This window comes from Ochlerotatus camptorhynchus, unplaced genomic scaffold (genome assembly GCF_037179485.1).
Source record: "Ochlerotatus camptorhynchus isolate MF236.1 unplaced genomic scaffold, CSIRO-AGI_Acam_v1.1 ptg000129l, whole genome shotgun sequence".
Taxonomy (NCBI): domain Eukaryota; kingdom Metazoa; phylum Arthropoda; class Insecta; order Diptera; family Culicidae; genus Ochlerotatus; species Ochlerotatus camptorhynchus.
The window spans coordinates 626374-649202 of NW_027040619.1; the positions used below are offsets into that span (position 1 = coordinate 626374).

General features: G+C 40.5%; 2 protein-coding genes across 2 annotated transcripts in view; one reads left to right on the forward strand and one right to left on the reverse strand.

Annotated features, from left to right (window-relative positions):
- LOC135700142 (guanylate cyclase soluble subunit beta-1-like) overlaps positions 1-22829 on the forward strand; it is a 153677-nt gene that overhangs the window by 124848 nt on the left and 6000 nt on the right. Inside the window, exons 4-11 of the mRNA XM_065220561.1 lie at positions 2555-2655; positions 2714-3253; positions 3355-3672; positions 3731-3842; positions 3902-4061; positions 4129-4211; positions 4278-4824; positions 16587-16744. Coding sequence (XP_065076633.1) covers positions 2555-2655; positions 2714-3253; positions 3355-3672; positions 3731-3842; positions 3902-4061; positions 4129-4211; positions 4278-4824; positions 16587-16744 — 2019 coding nt within the window. The remainder of the gene's footprint in view (positions 1-2554; positions 2656-2713; positions 3254-3354; positions 3673-3730; positions 3843-3901; positions 4062-4128; positions 4212-4277; positions 4825-16586; positions 16745-22829) is intronic.
- Positions 16760-18291, reverse strand: LOC135700145 (uncharacterized). The gene is made up of 4 exons (XM_065220563.1): positions 17815-18291; positions 17543-17756; positions 17196-17291; positions 16760-17144 (listed from the first exon to the last, which is right to left on the reverse strand). The coding sequence occupies exons 1-4, from the start codon at positions 18134-18136 to the stop codon at positions 16760-16762; spliced, it is 1017 nt and encodes a 338-aa protein (XP_065076635.1). The 5' UTR covers positions 18137-18291.

Genomic DNA, 22829 nt, shown 5'->3' on the forward strand with positions numbered 1-22829 from the left:
ACGGTTTCGGAACTCAGTTTTAATAGCAGTCCAATATCACAGAACAAACTACGGCTACAACAACCCTTTCAATTCTTGTCTTCGCTTGTTCAATGTTGTCTGTGATGAATTTGATTTTAACTTGACTGAACACGTTTTTAGCAATAGGTTAGAAAAAATCTCTGGTTTATAAGTAAAGGCTGATTAAAAGTAAATTGATACCCACAAAAAGACCTGTAATTCGTGATTCAATAAGTTTAAGAAGTCCATTAATGGTTGCTTTACAGTAGTTTTATTAAAACTTCAAAGTTACAGCATTAGATGGTTACATTTCTCCAGTTCGAACGAAATCTCGAACATTCCTATTCATGGAGCCCATCAGCACCCGCACAGTGGAAACGGAAACGGAATCAGCTCATGTCTTCCATTTTGCTCGCATTTGTTGGATGTCCTTGACTGCCCCGCTGCTTCGTCAAAGTCGCTGCTTTGAAATTGCCCAGTCTTTTTCGATTGGTCATTAGCTTGGAGACAAAATCAATCTTGTTGGCAGTATATCACTCCAGAACCGCCTTGGAGTAGTGGCAGCTGGCCAAATCGGGCCAAAAGATGACTTTGCCCTTATGCTTGCGGATGAACGGCAATACACGCTTTTTCAGGCATTCTTCGGTGTAAACTTGGGATGTCATCGTAGAGGATGTGACGAATGGTTCCGTTTTCAGGCCACAACTGCAAATCGCTTGCCAAATCATGGCCTTCTTCGCAAGCTTGTCGGCAAACACGAACTTGAATCTTCTCGGCACATCCCCACGTCCAGTCGCGATGAAAAACTTTTGACCGCGAAGCTGCTTAAAATCGAGTTTGACGTACGTTTCGTCATCGATCAAAGTGCAGCCCTTGTGTTTCGTTAAAACACGGTCGTACACGAGGCTTGCACGCTTTTTGATCACGGAGTTTTGCTTCATGTGCCGGTTCGGATGTTTACTGCCTTTGTACGACTTGTATCCTTCCCTGGAAAGGATGTTCCGCACCGTTTGAAAGTTGGCGTTGTACCTTCTGGCCACATTTCAGATCGAAGGACCGGAGTTGGCTTTAACGCACCTCAACACCTTGCTGCGCAGCTGACGATCCCTGGTTCCAGTTTTTTGCAGGTCCGCTGATTCCTTTCCACAATCAGGGTTTCCTTGCAGGTTTTGAGCACTCAGCAAACTGTTGTTTTCGGCATCATCGGAGCTTGGAACCGGACCACTCAGGATTTTCCAGGCGTTTGTGCACAATATTTTTTCTTCTTTCGAGATCCATTTGACATTATTTCTGAACGCGATCGACTACTTTGATCAAACTTGCACCAGTTGTTCTATATAGAAGTGTAAACAAACCACTATCAAAGATTATCGATTGTCAAAACTAAAGGCGTGCTAGCGGCGCGCGAGGGGCGTAAGAATTTACTTTTAGTCAGCCTTTAGAAAAGTTCAGTCTGTACGACTAGTCTAAACCGGTGATAAATAAATAAAGTGGTTACCAACATGCAAAGTACCAAAATATATGTGGGGAACATGAGTTATAGATTGGGTTCGACAGCCACAGCATCCCCTTGAAAGCCACAACACTAAATCTTGATGAAAACTAATTTCAGCACGCAAATAAAGCAATTTGTTGGTTGTCTAAAACTACAAATTCTAGTTTAAATTCACTTAAACAACGCCCATCAGTATCATCAAACTTTATCAGCCTATTGATATCTAACCCGCTTCTCTCATAAATATTTATTCGATCCTAATGAACTCCACCATCACCATCACCATCGCCGCCACCACAACCGCCATTCTAGTCCGGAAACCGGAAGCCACAACGAGTGGGGTGCGATGGCACAACATTATGGTTTTCGCTGCCATTGTCCACTGCGTACGAACTCTGTATAGGACGATGAGAACAACTTGGGGAGACAGGACGAACGAATATGGAAAACAGCATAATGAGATTAGGCAGAGAAGTTGTCTCCGACGTATTTTTTTTTTCGAATTCCATTCAATTTTTTTCTTACGACCGACCAACCCACCACCGACGAAGAAAACGGTCCCCTCGAGCAGGAGGAGAATTCATTGGGAGCTCTCTATTATGCAATCTCTCGTTTCCATTCTGTACCGAACGAGCCGAGGGGAAAAGGGATGATTGCGAAATCAAGGCGTACTTTTAGATTCCTAATTATAGCAGCCGGTTATTGTCTATTACTTACTCGAAACTCCCTCGTGTGGGGTCAGGGATGACTACGGAACTGCCATCGTTTGTGGTGCGTGACATTTTTCGGATTTCTCCAGCAGGGTGAGGTGACAATGGCGAAGGTGGTTAAGGAGCCGGAAAAAAGAATGACTTTTTAATTCATGTCACGGATGAGCTGTTGAAGATGTTGTCTGAATGCGGGAGGGGGTCTCACTTGATCAGAGAAGGACATAATTCAAGTTTTTAAAGACGATAAGTGTTGAAGCACTTGTTACGAATCAAATTTTGTGCTTGATGTGCAGTCTTGTTATATTCAATGGACATTTTTCGATACTAACCAAATCTTTATACTTTTCAGGAAAAGGGCTCAGGTCAACATGGAGGGACAGTTTCTTGTCCGCCAGATCTACGAAGATGACATCACGTACAACCTGATAGAGGCCGCGGTGGATATTTTAAGTGAGTTTTCCTATAAATCTACCAAGATCTCCACAAACGCTCAAATCTATCCTTGCAGATATCCCCGCCGGTGACATCCTGGAGCTCTTCGGGAAGACCTTCTTTGAATTCTGCCAAGACTCGGGATACGACAAGATCCTTCAGGTGCTCGGAGCAACGCCTCGGGATTTCCTGCAAAATTTGGACGCTTTGCACGACCATCTCGGCACGCTGTATCCCGGTATGCGAGCCCCGTCCTTCCGGTGTACGGAAACGGACGGTCAACTGGTGCTGCACTACTACTCCGAGCGGCCCGGCCTGGAGCACATAGTGATAGGGATTGTCAAGGCCGTCGCATCGAAACTGCACGGAGTCGACGTGGAGATCAAGATCATCCGCCGGAAGGGTGATCCCATTGAAGTGCCCCCCTCCAAGCCCGAGGACAAGCTGAAGTCACCTCCCGCTGCGCCTCCTCCAGCGGTGCCGGTTGTACCAAAACCAGTTCCTATCATCACTTCGGCCGACCCGGCCGTGCCAGAGCTGGCAAACCTAGGTCTATGTAAACGAATACTAATGTCTAAAACGTACGGTGAATCTTATCTATCGAATAGACTGAATAGTACGTTGAACCCTTCGAACTGTCGCTAGTTGAACCGTAGTCCTAACTTGTAGTCGTTTGCGTTTTCCTTTTCTCTTCCACCTCTCTTTCCAACCCGGTAGATTTAGCAACCTCCAAAAGCTCGACCACGCTTGCACACCGAACCGACCCTACGTCTTGCAATGGCAATAAACCTAGCTTAAGTAGTAGTCAAAACGGAAGCAATAGTAGACTGTTTTTCGATGATAGCCAATCGACCACTAGTAGTAATGACACCAATAATTGTGATAGCAATCAGCCCACGACGGCAAAGGTCCCGCAGATGGTCGAACGGTCCGATCACATACAGTTTCTGATCACCGAGATCTCCGCTCCGAAGACGCCCACCCGGAGAAGCGAGGACAAGGAACAACAAGCCGACTACCAGCTGGTCGCAAAAGGTATGGCAGCTCTCAAATTTTACGCTTCAGACCATGCAAGACTCGATCTCCTCCACAGAACCAATGATCTCGCCGACGACCTTTTGCAAGGTTTTCCCCTTCCATCTGATGTTCAATCGGGACCTGATCGTCGTACAGGCCGGCAAATCCGTTTCCCGGGTCATACCCAAGTAAGTTCGACTACAATTCATGCCCATCACCAAGATCGATCTTTGTTATCTTTCACCAGAATCTCCGAGCAAAACTGCCCCCTGCTGACGATCTTCGAAGCGATCCGACCGCACCTGGAGCTAAGCTTCGGCAACATCCTGGCACACATCAACACAATCTACGTGCTCAAGACCAAAGCGGGCGTGATGGCTATTAGTGAGAGATACCTAAGACTGAAGGTCGGTTCTACAAACTGCATCTCTTTCTTGAACACGTTCAACCGCAATCCCGTTTTCCTTTTCGCAGGGTCAAATGATGTACATCCCGGAATCGGACCTGATTCTGTTCCAATGCTACCCAAGCGTAATGAACCTGGACGATCTGACCAAGTAAATTGCAACCCTTCTCCAACCTTCCATACCATGTTCTAACGACCTTCCTCAACCCCTGAACAGGAAAGGCCTTCACATCTCGGACATCCCGCTGCACGACGCCTCCCGGGACCTGGTGCTGCTGTCCGAAAAGTTCGAAGCCGAATACAAACTGACCACGAACCTGGAAATCCTTACCGACCGACTTCAGCAAACCTACCGGGACCTGGAAAGCGAAAAGCAGAAAACCGACCGGCTTCTGTATTCAGTTCTTCCGAAAACCGTGGCCAACGAGCTGCGACATCAGCGGCCGGTGGCCCCCAAGCGGTACGAAGGCGTCACGTTGATGTTCTCCGGCATCGTCGGCTTCGGGCAGTACTGTTCGGCCAATACCGACGCCGACGGAGCGATGAAGATCGTCAAGATGCTCAACGAGCTGTACACGTGCTTCGACGAGTTGACCGATTCGAAGAGCAATTCCAACATCTACAAGGTGGAAACGGTGGGCGACAAGTATATGGCCGTCTCGGGACTGCCGGACGAGTGCGAGAATCATGCCAAGTGTATAGCGCGACTTGCGTTGGACATGATGGATATGGCGCGGAACGTCAAGATGGGATCGGAAGCGGTGGTAAGTGGGGATGGGAGGCTTTTGGGATGAATTTTCAGCGCGGTGTGGGTTATTGATGATCGGGATTCAAAAGGAAATCCTTCCAAGGTGATAGAGAAATTCTATAAAAAATTCGCTCATGGTTCTAGTGGCATTCTCCGAGAATTTTGAATAAACTCTTTCCGGAATTGTGGAGGATTTTCTTTCGGAATTTTAGAGGATCTGGAGGAGTTTGTTCTAGAATTTTGGAGCGATCTCCTCCAGCTTTCCAAGAAGAATTTTTCCAGAGCTCCGAGAGGAGTTTCTACAGAAATCTAAGAATATTTTCCCTGAGTTCCGAAAACAATTTAATAGGAACTCTGGAAGAAATTACATTTGAATGAATCCGTCCAGAATTCCACCAGGAAACGGATAACTTCGGTTTTCAACGTGGAAATTTTCAACAAGAAGTCCTCCCAAACTCCGAAACAAATTCATCATGAAAATCTTCAACCATTCCGGTAGAAATTTCAAGAATAAGTAATCTAGAACTCCGAAAAAAAATTCTCTGGAATTCGGCAAAAAATACAATTCCAAAAGAACTTTGAGTGGATCTGTGGATAGTTAAATCAACCAATATGTCACAAGATGGCTGCTATGGTTCTGCAGATTCCATCCATAATTATTGGGAAAAATTCTTCTGAAATTCATGAGAAGTTCTTCATTATAAGAAATTTAAAATAAAACCTCCTATGTTGTATTATTAGTCTGCACATGACGATAGAAAATTTTCCTAAATTCCCAGAAATGTTCTTCCTGGATTCTAGATAAAAACTCCTTTACAATTCTGGAAGAAATTTTCCAGAATTTCAAAAGAAGCTATTGCAGAGATCCTCAAAACAAATTCGGGAAAGAAGTGCCTTATAATTCCAATAAGAATTCCTTCACAAATCCAGGTGTAATTCTTCCACATTTTTTAAACCAGTTCCTTAAAAAAATACCAAAGGCATTCCTTGACAATTCCGGAGGAAATTCATCACAGAAACCCAGATGCAATTGGTCTAAAATTGGTAGCACTTACACTTCAATAACGGAAAAATTGTTCCATACCTACAACATGAATTCTTAAGAACTCAGGAGAAAATTAAGATATGTGGAATTCCCAGAAGAATTCCTCCAAGACTTGAGAAAAAATTCCTCTACACTGGTGAAAGGAATTCTTCCAGAATTTGAAGAAAATGTCATGTAGAGTCCCTCGAATAAAATTCTGCAGCATTCAAAAAAAATCCGATAATCCGAATTCTGAAAGGAAGTCTTACATAATTCCGCGAGGAACTCCTTCACAATTCCGAACGGAATTATTCTATATTTTCAAAACGAAGACCTTAATGAACTTTTGAATCGCTTTCTCTAAAATAAAGAAAACAATTGCTCCCGACTTCCAATGTGAATTCATCAATACTCCGGAGAGAATTCAGATATCTGGAGAAATTCTTCCAGAATTCCTAGATGTATTCCTCAAGAATTTGAGGAAAAACTCATCCACAATTCTGGAAAAAATTCCTCAAATTCATCCAGAATTATAAGAGGATAGATCTCGAAGAATTCCTGAAGAAAACACCATCAAAATTTCTGGACAAAATCCTCCAGGATTCCGCGAAGACTTACAGTTTCATTTCAGGTGGAATTCCAGCACATTTCCGAAATTCAGAATTCAGAATAGATTTTCTCCCGCAATCCGAGTAAAATCTCTCTAGGATTCCTATGGGAATTCCTCCAGAATTTTGAGATGAATTCTCGAACAATTCAGAGAAGACTTCCTTCCAAATTTGGGAAGAAATAACTCCAGAACTGTGGAATGAATTCCGGACGCAATACTTTCACAATCCTAGAGGTAAATCTTCCAAACTTCCGGAGGACATTTCTTCTGAACAACAGAGAAAATCCTACAGAATGCCTGGACGATTTTATCCATAACCCTTGAAAGATTTTCTGCTACGATCCTGGAAGGGATTCCACCAGAATATGAAAAATAACTGAATCCCTTCAGAAATTCTGGAACAGTTCCTCCTAGATTCTGGGAAGAAATGCAATTTACGATAATAGGTTTTCCAGCATCCTGATGGAATTTCTCCAACATTGCTTCTGTGTTTTAAATACAATTTCTTCAGGATTTTCAAGGGAATTGTTCCAGAATTGTATTTCTGATCCAATTTTTTTTTTCTAGTGAAAATTGAAGAAGATTTGCTGCAACCTTAGTGTAAGGGGAAAAAGTCATATACAAGTTAAATCAACCATTCTGTGACAAGATGGCTGATTTGGTTCTGGAGATATGATGAAATTCGATTCATAACTAATGGTAAAAATTTCGTCTGAAATTCATGAGAAGTTCTTCAAAACGAAATTAAAAAAAACCCCCCATGTTCCGAGAGCAATCATCCACCGTTCACGAATTTCTTCCAGAACACATTCCACCAGAAATTCCAGAAAAAAATCCATCAGAATTCAGCACAAACTTGGAAGATAATCATCCATAAATCCTAAAGAAAATCTTCCAGTATTCCCAGCGTGGAGTATTCCTCCTGGATTATAGGAAAAAATCCTCTACAATTCTGGAAGGAATTCTTCCAGAATTTGAAGAGAGGTTAATGCAGAGCTCCGCAAAGAAATTTCGCAGACTTTCGACAATAATTTTTTCAGAATTTTGGAAGGCACTCCTTCATAATTCCACGAGAAATTCCTTCACAAATTCAGGTGTAATTCTTCCTCATTTTAAAAACCAATTCCTTAAAGAATACCAAACGAATTCCATGGCAATTCAGGATTGAAATTCATCCCAGAATACCGGATGGAATTGGTAGAAGGAATTTTGGAAGCACTTTCGCTTCAATAACGGAAAGAGTTGCTCCATATATCCAATAGGAATTCTTCAGAACTCCGGAGAGAATGAAGATATCTGGAGAAATTCTGCCATAATTGCTAGAAGTATTCCTCCTGGATTTGAGGAAAAACTCATCCACAATTCTTTAACATAATCCTCCAGAACTATAAGAGTATAGTTCCTGAAGAATTCCTAAAAAAAATACCATCAAAATTTCTGGAAGAAATCCTTCAGGATTCTGTGAAGACTTACAGTTTCATTTCGGGTGGAATTCCAGCAAAATTCCGACATTTTGAATTCAGAATTGAATTTCTCCCGCAATCCGAGTAAAATCTATCTAGAATTTCTACGGAATTACTCCAGAATTTTGAGAGGAATTCTCGAACAATTCAGAGAAGACTTCCTTCCAAATTTGGGAAGAAATTACTCCAGAACTGTGGAATGAATTCCGGACGCAATACTTTCACAATTCTAGAGGTAAATCCTCCAAACTTCCGGAGTACATTTCATCAGAACAACAGAAGAAATCTTACAGAATGCCTGGATGATTTAATCCATAACCCTTGAAAGATTTTCTGCTGCGATACTGGAAGGAATTCCACCAGAATATAAAAAATAGCTTAATCCCTTCAGAAATCCTGGAAAAGTTCCTCCTATATTCCGGTAAGAAATGCAATTTACGATAACAGGTTTTCCAGCATGCTGACTGAATTCCTCCAACATTCCGGAAGGAATTGCTTCTGTGTTCGGAATACAATTTCTCCAGGATGTCCAAGGGAATTATGCCTGCATTTGAAGGCGAATTTCTCCTTAATTTCAAAAAGAATTCCTTCATTATTCCAATAGACTTCGTTCAGAGCTGTGGAATTTATTTCTAAAGCAAATTTTTTCACAATTCCGGAGACATATCCACAAAACTGCCGGAGTACATGTCTTCAGAGCTTCGGAGGGATTTTCCTGGAATTTGGGGAGGAAATTTTTCAGAATTCAATGGGGATTTTTCCGTACCCTTGGAAGATATGCATCAATATTCTTATTTTCGTTCGCATCGTATTTTCCATAAAAAAATGGGATACTTTCCTAGATTCCTAAATTCCCCAGTTCTAAAAGTTATGCTCCCGGAAACAGAAACCTGTAGGGAATTGGTCTAGAATTGTGAAACAAGTTATGATGGCAATTTCGTTACAATTGCGAGACCTCCGGAATGAATTCTCCAGAAATCCAAAGAGAATTTTCTAAAACTTCCGAGAGGAAATCCTCCAGATATTTGAAGAAATTCATCCAGAATTTCTGAAAATGTTCCTGCTGAACTCCGGGACAATTTCGCAAAAATTCAAAAAGGAATTCCTCCATAATTTGAAGAGAAGTTCCTTCAGAATTCTGGAAAAAAATCCTCACGGATTTCGTTAAATTTCCGGAATTATCGAAAAGATTATGAATAGATTGTCTCAAGAATCCCGTGGAGAAAAATTCCTCCATGAGTTCAAGAGGCATTCCTCGAAAACTCTGGGGAGAACTCCTTTGCAATTCCAGACAAATATCTACCGCAAATCTGACCAGTATTCTTCCACAGTTTGGAGAAACATTTCTGTCGAATTCTAATTTCAATGATCACAACAATTTTGGGAAAAAAATTAATCCTCTAGAATACTGAAAGGATCGAAATTCATCTGCTTCATGAAAAAAAAATGAAATTATCTGGAAAATCATCCAGGATTCCGCGAAGACTTATAGTTTATTCCGGATGAAACTCCTGCACAATTCCAAAATTCTGAATTCAGAATAAAATTCCTCATACACTCCGGGCAGAATCTCTCATGGATTCCTAAGAGAATCGCTCCAGAATTTCAATGAAGAATACCACCACAATTACGAGAAGGATTTGTTCGAAATTTGGAAAAGAATTCCTCCGGAACTGCGGAATGAACTCCGGACGCAATACTGTCACAATCCAAGAGGTAAATTCTCCAACCTTCCGGAGTGCATTTTTTCATAACTACAGAAGAAATCTTACAGAATTCCTGGAGGATTGTATCCATAATCCTTGGAAGATGTTCCAATACAATTCTGGAAGGAATTCCTTCGGAATTTGAAGAACAGCCCAAGCAGAATTCGTGGAATAAATCCTTTCGGAATTCTTGGAAGAGTTCCTCCAAGATTCCGGGATGAAATACATATAATTTATCCATTCTGGAAGAAATTTATCCAGCATTCCGAAAAAAATTGCATCTGAATTCTGCAAAAAAAAAATCCAGGATTTAAAGAGGAATTCTTCCTCAATTTCAAAATGAATTCTTTCACAATTCCGGAATTAATTCCTCCAGGACTGTGGAATGGATCTTTGACGCAAATTCGTTTACAATTCCAGAGACATATCCACCAAACTTCCGGAGTACACTTCATCAGGGATTTTCCAGAAATTTTTGGAGGAAGTCCTAAAGAATTTCTTGATGATTTTTTTAGAATTCATGGCGATTTTTTTCCATAACTCTTGGAAGTTATTATTCAGTATTCAATTTTATTACAGTTCTAAAAGGTATTCTTTCAGAGACAGAAACCTAATGGAATCGGTCTATAATTGAGGAATGAGGTTTGCAGACAATTTCGTTACAATAGGAGGAAATCCTTCAGTACTCTAAAAGAAATGTCTCCAGCATTCCGGAAGGAATTTTTTCTGATTTCTGAATGGAATTTCTCCAAGATCTCTAAAGGAATTTCTCCATAATTTAAAAAGAGGTTCCAGCAACATTTCGAAAAGAAATCATTCACCATTCCGAAATGAATTCCTCCAGAAATGATAGATGTATTGCTGACGCAATTCTTTCACAATTCCGAAGGTATATCCACCAATCTTCGGAAGTACATTTCTTCAGAGAGATTTTCTCGGAATTTCGGGAGGAAATTCAACAGAATACTTTGCAGATTTTTTTTCAGAATTCTCGATTTCGAAATTTCATAGATCTTAAAGGTATTCTTCCAGAGACAGAAACCTCTCCAAAATTTCAAGAAGAATACCTCCACAATTGCGAGAAGAATTTGTTTGAAATTTGGGAAAGAATTCCTCCGGAATTGTGGAATGAACTCCGGACGCAATTCTTTCACAATCCCAGAGGTAAATTCTCAAATCTTCTGGAGTGAATTTCTTCATAACTACAAAAGAAATCCTACACAATTCCTGGAGGATTTTATCCATAATCTGTGGAAGATGTTCCTCTACAATTCTGGAAGGAATTCTTTCAGAATTTGAAGAATAACTCCAGCAAAATTCGTGGAATAAATCCCTTCTGTTTTCTTGGAAGAGTTCCTCCAAAATTCCGGGATGAAATACATATAATTTATCTATTCTGGAAGACATTTCTCCAACATTTCGAAAGGAATTGTATCTGAATTCTGCAAAAAAATCTCCAGCATTTCTAAGTGTATTTCCTTAGAAATCATGGAGATTTTTTTCCCAGGATTTGAAGTGAATTTCCTATTTAATTTAAAAATGAATTCCTTCACAATTCCGGAATGAATTCCTCCAGAACTGTGGAATGGATTTTTGACGCAAATTCTTTTACAATTCCATAGACATATCCACCAAACTTCCGGAGTACATTTCATCAGGGATTTTCCAGATTTTTTTCATAACTCTTGGAAGTTATGATTCAGTATTCATTTTATTACAGTTCTAAAAGGTATTCTTCCAGGGACAGAAACCTACATGGATTTGGTCTATAATTGAGGAATGAGGTTTGCAGACCATTTCGTTAAAATATCAGGAAATCCTCCAGTATTCTAAAAGGAATGTCTCCAGCATTCTGGAAGGAATTTCTTCTGATTTCTGAATGGAATTTCTCCAAGATCTCTAAAGGAATTTCTCCATAATTTAAAAAGAGTTTCCAGCAACATTTCGAAAAGAAATCATTCACCATTTCGGAATGAATTCCTCCAGAAATGATAGATGTATTGCTGACGCAATTCTTTCACAATTCCGAAGGTATATCCACCAATATTCGGAAGTACATTTCTTCAGAGGGATTTACCTGGAATTTCGGGAGGAAATTCAACAGAATACTTTGCAGATTTTTTTCAGAATTCTCGATTTCGAAATTTCATAGATCTTAAAGGTATTCTTCCAGAGACAGAAACCTCTCCAGAATTTCAAGAAGAATACCTCCACAATTGCGAGAAGAATTTGTTTGAAATTTGGGAAAGAATTCCTCCGGAATTGTGGAATGAACTCCGGACGAAATTCTTTCACAATCCCAGAGGTAAATTCTCAAATCTTCCGGAGTGAATTTCTTCATAACTACAAAAGAAATCCTACACAATTCCTGGAGGATTTTATCCATAATCTTTGGAAGATGTTCCTCTACAATTCTGGAAGGAATTTTTTTCAGAATTTGAAGAATAGCTTCAGCAAAATTCGTGGAATAAATCCCTTCTGATGTCTTGGAAGAGTTCCTCCAAGATTCCGGGATGAAATACATATAATGTATCCATTCTGGAAGAAATTTCTCCAGCATTCCGAAAGGTATTGTATCTGAATTCTGCAAAAAAAATCTCCAGGATTTCTAAGGGAATTCACTTAGAAATCATGGCGAATTAAGGGAATAGGATTTAAAGAGGAATTCCCCTCAATTTAAAAAAGAATTCCGGAATGAATTCCTCCAGAACTGTCAAATGGATCTTTGACGCAAATTCTTTTACAATTCCAGAGACATATCCACCAAACTTCCGGAGTACATTTCATCAGGATTTCAGTGAGATTTTCCAGGAATTTTGGAAGGAAATCCTACAGATTTTTTAGAATTCATGGTGGATTTTTTTCCATAATCTTTGGAAATTATTATTCAGTATTCAATTTTATTACAGTTCTAAAAGGTATTCTTCCAGGAACAGAAACCTACATGGAATCGGTCTATAATTGAGGAATGAGGTTTGCAGACAATTTCGTTACAATAGGAGGAAATCCTTCAGTATTCTGAAAGGAATGTCTCCAGCATTCTGGAAGGAATTTCTTCTGATTTATGAATGGAATTTCTCCAAGATCTCTACAGGAATTTTTCCATAATTTAAAAAGAGGTTCCTGCAACATTTCGAAAAGAAATCATTCACCATTCCGCAATGAATTCCTCTAGAAATAATGAATGTATTGCTGATGCAATTCTTTCACAATTCCGAAGGTATATCCACCAATCTTCGGAAGTACATTTCTTCAGAGGGATTTTCCCGGAATTTCGGGAGGAAATTCAACAGAATACTTTGCAGAATTTTTTGCAGAATTCTCGATTTCGAAATTCCATAGATCTTAAAGGTATTCTTCCAGAGACAGAAACCTCTCCAGAATTTCAAGAAGAATACCTCCACAATTGCGAGAAGAACTTGTTTGAAATTTGGGAAAGAATTCCTCCGGAATTGTGGAATGAACTCCGGACGCAATTCTTTCACAATCCCAGAGGTAAATTCTCAAATCTTCTGGAGTGAATTTCTTCATAACTACAAAAGAAATCCTACACAATTCCTGGAGGATTTTATCCATAATCTGTGGAAGATGTTCCTCTACAATTCTGGAAGGAATTCTTTCAGAATTTGAAGAATAACTCCAGCAAAATTCGTGGAGCATTCCGAAGAGAATTGCATCTGAATTCTGCAAAGAAATAAAAAAATTTCCAGGATTTAAAGAGGAATTCTTCCTCAATTTCAAAATAAATTGCTTCACAATTCCGGAATGAATTCCTCCAGGACTGTGGAATGGATCTTTGACGCAAATGCTTTTACAATTCCAGAGACATATCCACCAAACTTTCGGAGTACATTTCCTCAGGATTTCAGTAGGGTTTTCCAGGAATTTTGGGAGGAAATCCTACAGAATTACTTGATGATTTTTTTAGAATTCATGGCGGAGTTTTTCCAGAATCTTTGGAAATTATTATTCAGTATTGAATTTTATTACAGTTCTAAAAGGTACTCTTCCAGCGACAAAACCTTCATGGTTTGGTCTATAATTGAGGATTGAGGTTTGCAGACAATTTCGTTACAATAGGAGGAAATCCTTCAGTATTCTGAAACGAATGTCTCCAGCATTCCGGAAGGAATTTCTTCTGATTTCTGAATGGAATTTCTCCAAGATCTCTAAAGGAATTTCTCCATAATTTAAAAAGAGGTTCCAGCAACATTTCGAAAAGAAATCATTCACCATTTCGGAATGAATTCCTCCAGAAATTATAGATGTATTGCTGACGCAATTCTTTCACAATTCCGAAGGTATATCCACCAATCTTCGGAAAAACATTTCTTCAGATGGATTTTCACGGAATTTCGGGAGGAAATTCAACAGAATACTTTGCAGATTTTTTGCAGAATTCTTGATTTCGAAATTCCATAGATTTTAAAGGTATTCTTCCAGAGACAGAAACCTCTCCAGAATTTCAAGAAGAATACCTCCACAATTGCGCGAAGAATTTGTTTGAAATTTGGGAAAGAATTCCTCCGGAATTGTAGAATGAACTCCAGACGCAATTCTTTTACAATCCCAGAGGTAAATTCTCAAATCTTCTGAAGTGAATTTCTTCATAACTACAAAAGAAATCCTACACAATTCCTGGAGAATTTTATCTATAATCTTTGGAAGATGTTCCCCTACAATTCTGGAAGGAATTCCTTCAGAATTTGAAGAATAGCTCCAGCAAAATTCGTGGAATAAATCCCTTCTGATGTCTTGGAAGAGTTCCTCCAAGATTCCGGGATGAAAAACATATAATTTATCCATTCTGGAAGAAATTTCTCCAGCATTCCGAAAGGAATTGCATCTGAATTCTGCAAAAAATCTCCAGGATTTCTAAGGGAATTCACTAAGAAATCATGGAGAATTTTTTTTTTCCAGGATTGAAAGAGGAATTCTTCCTCAATTTCATTATGAATTCCTTCACAATTCCGGAATGAATTCCTCCAGAACTGCCAAATGGATCTTTGACGCAAATTCTTTTACAATTCCAGAGACATATCCACCAAACTTTCGGAGTTCATTTCATCAGGATATCAATGGGATTTTCCAGGAATTTTGGGAGGAAATCCTACAGAATTTCTTGATGATATTTTAGAATTCATAGTGGGTTTTCCCATAACTCTTGAAAGTTATTATTCAGTATTCAATTTTATTACAGTTCTAAAAGGTATTCTGCCAGGGACAGAAACCTACATAGAATTGGTCTATAATTGAGGATTGAGGTTTGCAGACAATTTCGTTACAATAGGAGGAAATCCTTCAGTATTCTGAAACGAATGTCTCCAGCATTCCGGAAGGAATTTCTTCTGATTTCTGAATGGAATTTCTCCACGATCTCTAAAAGAATTTCTCCATAATTTCAAAAGAGGTTCCTGCACCATTTCCAAAAGAAATAATTCACCATTCCAGAATTAATTACTTCAGAAATGATGAATGTATTGCTGACGCAATTCTTTTACAATTCCGAAGTTATATCCACCAATCTTCTGAAGAATATTCCTTCAGAAGGATTTTCCCGGAATTTCGGTAGGAAATTCCACAGAATACTTTGCAGAATTTTTTTCCGATGTCAGGATTTCAAAATTCCACAGATCAAAAAGCTATTCTTCCAGAAGCAGAAACCTGTACGGAGGTGGTATAAAATTGTGATATGAGTTTTGGAGGAACTATCGTTACAATAACGGTGGAAATGAACCAGTCTTCCGGAGTACACTCTTCAGATGTCCTGAGAGAATTTCAGAGAAGAATCACAGATATTTGATGGAATTCATCCAGAATTCCTGTAAGTGGTCCTAGAAATGATTTCTCTATAATTTGAAGATTGCTTTCTTCGAAATTCCGAAAAGAATTTCTCCAGGATTCAGGAAAATTTCCGGATTTTCAAAAAAGATTTCCTCCTGAATTGCATAAGTCAAAATAGCCAGTTCTATCACAAACTTGGTTTATTGTCCCTAGCGAACATGAGCGGAAAAATCTAAAATTTGTTAATTTTTTTTGCTATTAAGTCTGGAACTTCTATATTTTGGAAAATTAGGCATTAGTCAAACTTTCAGAATTCAGGCATAAACTTGGTTCATTGGCCCTAGTGAACAATTATGCGAAGTTTCACGAAATTTGGAGAGGTAAAATAAAACTGACTGGTCAGTTGGTCGCAACTCCGGAGGAACATTGTTTTGAATTCCTGGAAAAACTCCACCAGAATTTCTAAAAGAGTTCATTTCAGATTCTGGATAAAATCTCTCCAAAATTTTGGGTGGTATTCCTCGAAAATTTGGAGAATAATGCCTCAAAAAATCCAAAATTTTGGTAATTATTATTTGAAAGCTTGGAGAATAATGCTTCAGGAAAGCCAAAAATTTTTTTTAGAGGTCCGTGAGCAGTGATTGAAGAATTTGATCATAATTTTATTCAAATTTTACCAGAATCCCAAAAGTACCTCCTAATTATTTTCTAAATGCATTTCTCCAGAACAACGGAAGAAATTTCTCCATACCATGGAAGGGAATTTCTTCGAAATTCGAAGAGAAGTTTATTCTGAATTCTGATAGGGATTCTTTCCAAATCCTTAGAGGAGTTCTATCAGAATTCCAACAGAAATTCCGAGCAATTCAAGAAGAAATCCGCCAACAATTCAAAGGCTAATTCTTAGAGGGTTCGAAAAAGAATTTCTCCATGGCTCAAAAATCTTCTAGAGCTCCAGAAGGAATCCCTCCAGAATTCCTGTAGGATTTCTACCAGAACGCTGATAGTAATTCCAACAATTCTAGAAAAATTCATCCGGAATTCTAGAGGAAATCCTTCAACAACTTTGAAAGGAAGTTTCGCTTAACTTTAATTTCTCTGCAATTCTGCATGCCGAAATCCCATCGATATTCCACAATCATTTCATAATTCCCTTATTTATTCTCCAAAAAAAATCTCCATCCCTCACAGCAAATCACCATCGGAATCCACTCGGGCGAGGTCGTCACAGGAGTCATCGGCAACCGGATGCCCCGGTACTGCCTATTTGGCAACACGGTCAACCTGACGAGTCGCACGGAAACGACCGGCATCCCCGGGCGGATCAACATCAGTGAAACGACATACAAGTAAGTGGTCCGCAATCAATCCAACAAATCGATATATTTCATGATTTTCCGAGGCACATTAAGGCGGTTGATTCCTCGCGGTAGTTGAAAGTTGTTTCGCAGCTGATTCCGTACGTGACAGCGGCAAATGGATTTCAGGCTCGGCACTCCGAACAGTTGGTCCTGCGGGATGAGCTGGTCCTGCAGCAGCAGTCCGTACTTGATTTGGAACATTTCCTTGCGAACGTGGAAGAGAGCCGGTTTGTACGGCAGTTCGATCATGACGATGCAGCGGAGCAAAAGCTTGAGGCAGGACACCAGCTGGTAGGGGTACGATCGGTTCTCGTATTCTCGGAGCTTGTCCAGAAGACTGATGATGGGGGATGCTCCACCGTCGTCCGGATCGGGATTGGCTCCGTGGCTGGAATGGAATGCGGTTAGGTCGTGCTTTTATTGAAAGATAGCTCATTACCGCAGGAGAATCGTAAGGATGTCAGGAGCTGAAGCCTGAATGGCAACACGCAACGGGGCTGCTTTTCCACACGATTCGATTGGGATGTCGATGAATCTGCAGGTGATTCGGAAGGAAGCGGTTATTTTTGACAGAAGTTTTCACCGTTATGCTTCTTAGAATGAATTACAAGTAGATGATTGTAGATAAGTTCAAAATGAAAAAGTTGGCTGAAGATTGTAGCTGGCTTGAAGGGGATTATAATTAGCCAACTCTTAAGTGAAACGTCCGATTCAAACCAGGTATTTGAAACACTTGATTGTTTTCGTTAACTCTACAAAACTCCGATGACAAATTGTAGCACTCACTTCGTTGGCACTAGGTCATGGTAAGCGTACGAATAGCTCGGAAGACTCAACCTCGTCTGGCCGGCATGATACAGGAAGAACACCATCGCCCGCAGATTCTCGTCCTGATCCTTGAAGTCACTCTTCCATCCGGCAATGAAATGCGGTGCATTCGAACCGAACAGAGCTCCCAAAAACAGTCTCTCGTACGTCTTCTCACAACCGTAGATCTCCTCTATAATTGAATTAACCGTCAATAGGACTTCACTTTAAACCCCGTTCCTTGGTCTCACCCAGCAGCAGCCGAATCACTGCCGAATCCTCCAGACTCCAGTCCCACGCGACCCGCAACGCAATGTACAGCACATTGTGATACTTCCCCATCATGCACACCCGATAGTTGTCGTCCCTCATCTTCCGGTGGTAGTCGATGGCCGACTTGACCGCCAAACTGACCGCCAGCTGAGCGGTGGCCGTCTTCCGACCCTCAATACATCCGGAAATGACGGAATTCAAGTGGTCAATCACGTCCCTCCGACCGCTGCGGCTCTTCAGCCCACTGCGCTCCAACGTCAGCAACGATTCCTCGAAAAACACATCGAAAACATACTCCATTATTCGGGGAAACAGCCAAGGACAACTTTTAGCAATTGCAGCTTCCGTTAATTAGCTTCCCGGAAGCCATGCACCAACAAACAAACGTAACTTTCAATTAGAGATCCGAAAGCAAGAACTTCCTATGTCCGTTCTGGATCGAACGGAAAAGTTGACTGTCGTCGTCGTTCGGACTAAGGCACTGAAAGCGGAATTTTAATTACCTTTTCCCGAGGCGCACTTGAGGAGGCACTTGGTGATACGTCACAGGTAGGAGCAGTAGTTAAGCAGACAGAGCCAGCACCATCAGCAGTAGGTTATCGATTCCGCTCTTCCTCGCCACCCACGAGGGACGATTCAAAACTTTGCGTTGAACGGAAAACCAGAGAGGGGGGGGGGAGGTTCTGTATTTGAGTTTTGCTTTAGCTTTTACTGTGAAATGGTTTTCAAACAAATAATATTGCACTGCAAGAGGCCCTGACAAGAAGAGGACACGAACGAAAAAAAAAAAAGGTACCCATCACGCGGGGGTGGGCGGTAGGGGCTCCGACGATGGTTCAAAAGTTTACCTTGTCGGGCTTCCATTTCCAATATTGGCGATTCGGCAGCTGAATGGGAAGTGAAAACATACAGGAATACCTAGGTAGGGAGGAAGAAAAAAAACACGGCAGCGCGTAATCCCCTGGGGGATTTGACCAACCTCAACCGGACGACAGGAGGGGGGAAAGTTTGGGGTTTGTTATTCGAATTCGCTTTCATCGTAGGCAGCGAATTGGAGGGCTGCCTTCAAACTCACGGAAGCGTGGGGTGTTTTTGATTTCGCACACAGTTGAGTGATTAGGTATTACCTACTTTAAACTGTGTGCATGGTAAATATAAGGGTGAGGTATAATATGTTTAATGCGATGGGTTGATGAAATTCGAGATGCGATGTTTCTAAGTCATCACAGTCAACGAGACTTATGGATTGCTTTCGATTGGTGTTCTATGACATCTTTTTCAAGGATTCTACGAAGAATGGTTAGTTATGTATGGTACATTTACATTTTGGTTTTGGTGAACATTGAAACATTCCCAAGTAACATTGTAAGTTTTATAGAGGATTTAAATCATTCTACAAGTCTGAATCATGGTCTACAGAACCTTTATAAAACCAAAATTGTTACTAGGGATTGTGCAGCGGTTCTCAAACCTTTGTCGATTGCGAACCACTTCCATACGATCGTGACCTTTACTTAAAATGAATCTTACTCAGATAGTGAGTCACTTTTACTAATTCGTATGGAGAAATTTCTAAAAGCATTTGTTTTTTTCCTTGATTTGTTTTCCGTCGATCTTGTTTTCCGTTCTGAACACCAATGCTGCCTCAGAACATCCCGGCGACGCCAAACTGGGATTGAAACCAGGCCTGCTGGGGTGAGAGCTAATCACGCTTACCACTACACCACCAGCGCCGCTTACTGGTTATAATGTTGCTGCTGCTGCTCAATTTAGCGTGACATAATAAATGGATCACCCGTAATATGAAAAAGTTGCTTTGATTTTTGGTGCATCGAGGGTTGCCCCTAATTTTTTTCAGATTAGACCGGAACAAATCATAGGTTTTTCTTTTGTCTCTCGATGCTCGCACCAGTCGAGAGGGGAGGGGAAATAAAAAAATAAACAAAAAAAAATAAAACAAAATCAAGATTCGTTTTACATCACATCTAAACTGTCTATTTCAAACGTTTACATTACTTCTTAGTCTTCGCTTTAGTCTTATGCTTGATTTGATATGTGATTTTTGACGCTAATGCATAACAGGAGCCACAAATGTTGATTTTATTTTGTGTAACACTCGGGTTATCAACAAGACATTTCGCGCATAAGTTGTTGTATCATTTCAAGGAAGAACATTGGTAATAATGTAGATCAATAGCATCAAAGCGACTGACTTTTAGGTTTTGATAAATTCCGGGTAAACCATCAAGCGGAATACCACAAACGTAATAATTCTTATAAAAAAAAAGTTCGGTTTTCGATAGTTCCTTCTTATTCAAATATAACATGGCAGAACAGGAAACCCAAATTGATATGAAAATACCTACTTTGTGAATTTAAAAACCCAGTTTTCTCAAGAATTGTGCGTGTTTCAAAAAACCTAACTAGACGTATGGATTCAGGAAAGCCTATTCAACAAAATCCAAGCGTAATATTCGAAGGAGGGAGCCAAAATCTATCTTGGCTGAATATAAAAACCAAATTTCAACAAAAATACGTACTTTTGTCAATTTAAACCTAGGGGCTTTTCATTACCTACGTAGACGGGTTTTTAGGATTATTGAACCCCCCCCCCTCCCCATGCGTAGACAATTGTCCATACCTTTTTTAATTTGTATGGGCCGTGGATAATTGTCAACCCCCCCCCCCCTAAACTGTCTACGTAGTTTATGAACAGCCCCCTAGCTTTGTGTGTGCTAAAAAAATAATCATCACGTATGAATTCAGCAAGGTTCATTCTATAAAATCCAACCATAACCAACGGTCCAACGATCCAACCAAAGGACGGTATCAAAATCCAACTCAGCAGAAAAGTATACCCAAATTTCTAAACAAATACTTTTCGAATTATAAACCCGGTTCAACCTTCACGTTGTAAGTTGCGGTTTACCTGCCAGCCTATAGCTGGCCCGAAGACGTTCGGATTTGGATGGATTTGGATGGATTTATAAGAAAAAGAGAAAGCAAAATGAAATTAAGACGTCTATTGACTGATCTGACCTTTCCCTATTTCTCCTCGTTGTCCTCGGTGTCACTCGGTGGGGCCCTTCGACGATAGCGGTGGCGGTTACTGCTTGTTCACGTCGATCTCCAGACACGGTCTGTGCCGAGCGTTTCCTACTTCACTTTCAGCTGCCTAGCAGCGGTTTTTTGCTTTTTAGCGGGGGGGATGAGCAAGGCTCCTTTATAGGAACCCCTCCGGTGACGATGGTGACGAATCACCGAACCAACTACTCGCCGTATATGGTCCCGGTAGTCACCGCAGTGCCCTACCCAGACGAACGCTCCTTCGGTTCGGCCTGCTTCGTCCCTCCTTGGCTCTTAACTGCGGTGGTGAGACTGGTTCTACCATAGAGGTAACGCTAAGACTAGTAGGTCCCGAAGAAATGTGCTCAACTTTTTGGCTCAGCTCTGGTACTATCTTCGTTTCCAAGCTAGTCGATTCACCCCTCGAAACATAGGAGAATCCAATAACCCCTCATTTTATCTGTCAAAATTTCATAGCGAATCAAAACAAACATTGTATAGTACTAGAATGTTGACTAGAATAGGGTACGTTAATCGATTTGCTTGGGACCAATAGGCTAGTTAAGTAGTGAGCCAATTTAAAATCGTTAGTTTCGTATTGATTGTTGGTTCTACTGGCTGAACCACCGCAGTGAGGACGGTGGGTGTTCGGGGATCCTTGGGGTTTAGCCGGGAAGCGGAAAAATCCTTGAAATTTAGCTTCGCTTGGCGGCGATCCGACACCCTTCGCTTCTGCTCACGAACCACGGCATTTTTCGGGAAAACGACGTCACTATCGCGTGGCGATGCTGGCAATTATCCCTCCAGTGGACACACGCCACAAAAACGGCACTCCAACTTCTCGTTTTTACTTAAAACGTACGGGGCAAAAAACGCGTCGATTTCTTACCGTGGCTCGTAACTTTCCCTTGTTTTCCGTACTACCTGACAATCACGGACAATACAATAACCGCCATCGTTCTCCTGCAACCGCGCTCGAATCTTGTGCTGCTTATGTTTTTCGCCTTCTTTTGCAGCGGGAGGAGAAACGGGACCTAATTTTATACTAAACGCGAGACAAAATCAATCGATAATTTTTACACTACATTGTAATCCTAAAAACATGCCTACACGAATAAAATCTACTAAGAAAACAACAAATTAAAATATTTACAAATAAAGCAGTGGTGAATATTTTGCCAAGCTTGCGACCAAAACAAAAACAAATCATAACAGACAAGGCACACGCTCGTAGCAAACACGTTAAAAGGCTGGGTTATTAATTGTCACCCTAGACGAGGGTTACAACGTATGGATTCAGCAAGGTCCATTCTCTAGAAAACAACCCTATTTTTTCAAAGATAGCAGCCGAAATTAAGTTCGCCAGAACAAAAAAATCAAATTTCTATGAAAATACGTATGAATTCAGCAGTTCCATTAAATCTGTAACCTGCTGAATGGCGAGGGGCGACTCTATCTACAATGCAGGAAAAATGTGTTTTGCTGTGGTTAGCTGCACGCACGCTGAGTAGATAGGAAGAAGATTAATGACGATTCTGAAGATTTCCTGCAAAAAGATGATGCGCGATGCAAGTAGATGAGAGAAATGAAAGAAGATTTTTCGAAGATCGATTCGCTAGTGTGAGATTTGTTGAGCATCTAGAATTGAGATTTAGGTGTGTCACCCCCCTCGCCAAATGGTTACATTTTGTTTTTGTATATATTTTGTAAATATTCTTTATTTTAGTTTGTACTGAGTAGTTTAGTTTTACTTATTGAATTGAAATTGAAATCTAAAACACAGTATTGAATAACTTTACATCCATCTCCCTTTATGAACATCCCTATTCCCCTATTCCCACCCCACATAAACCTTCCATTTCCATCATGCGTTACCACCAGCAGTCACAGTTGACCACAACAAGAAACGTCATTAAGCGTGTATAGA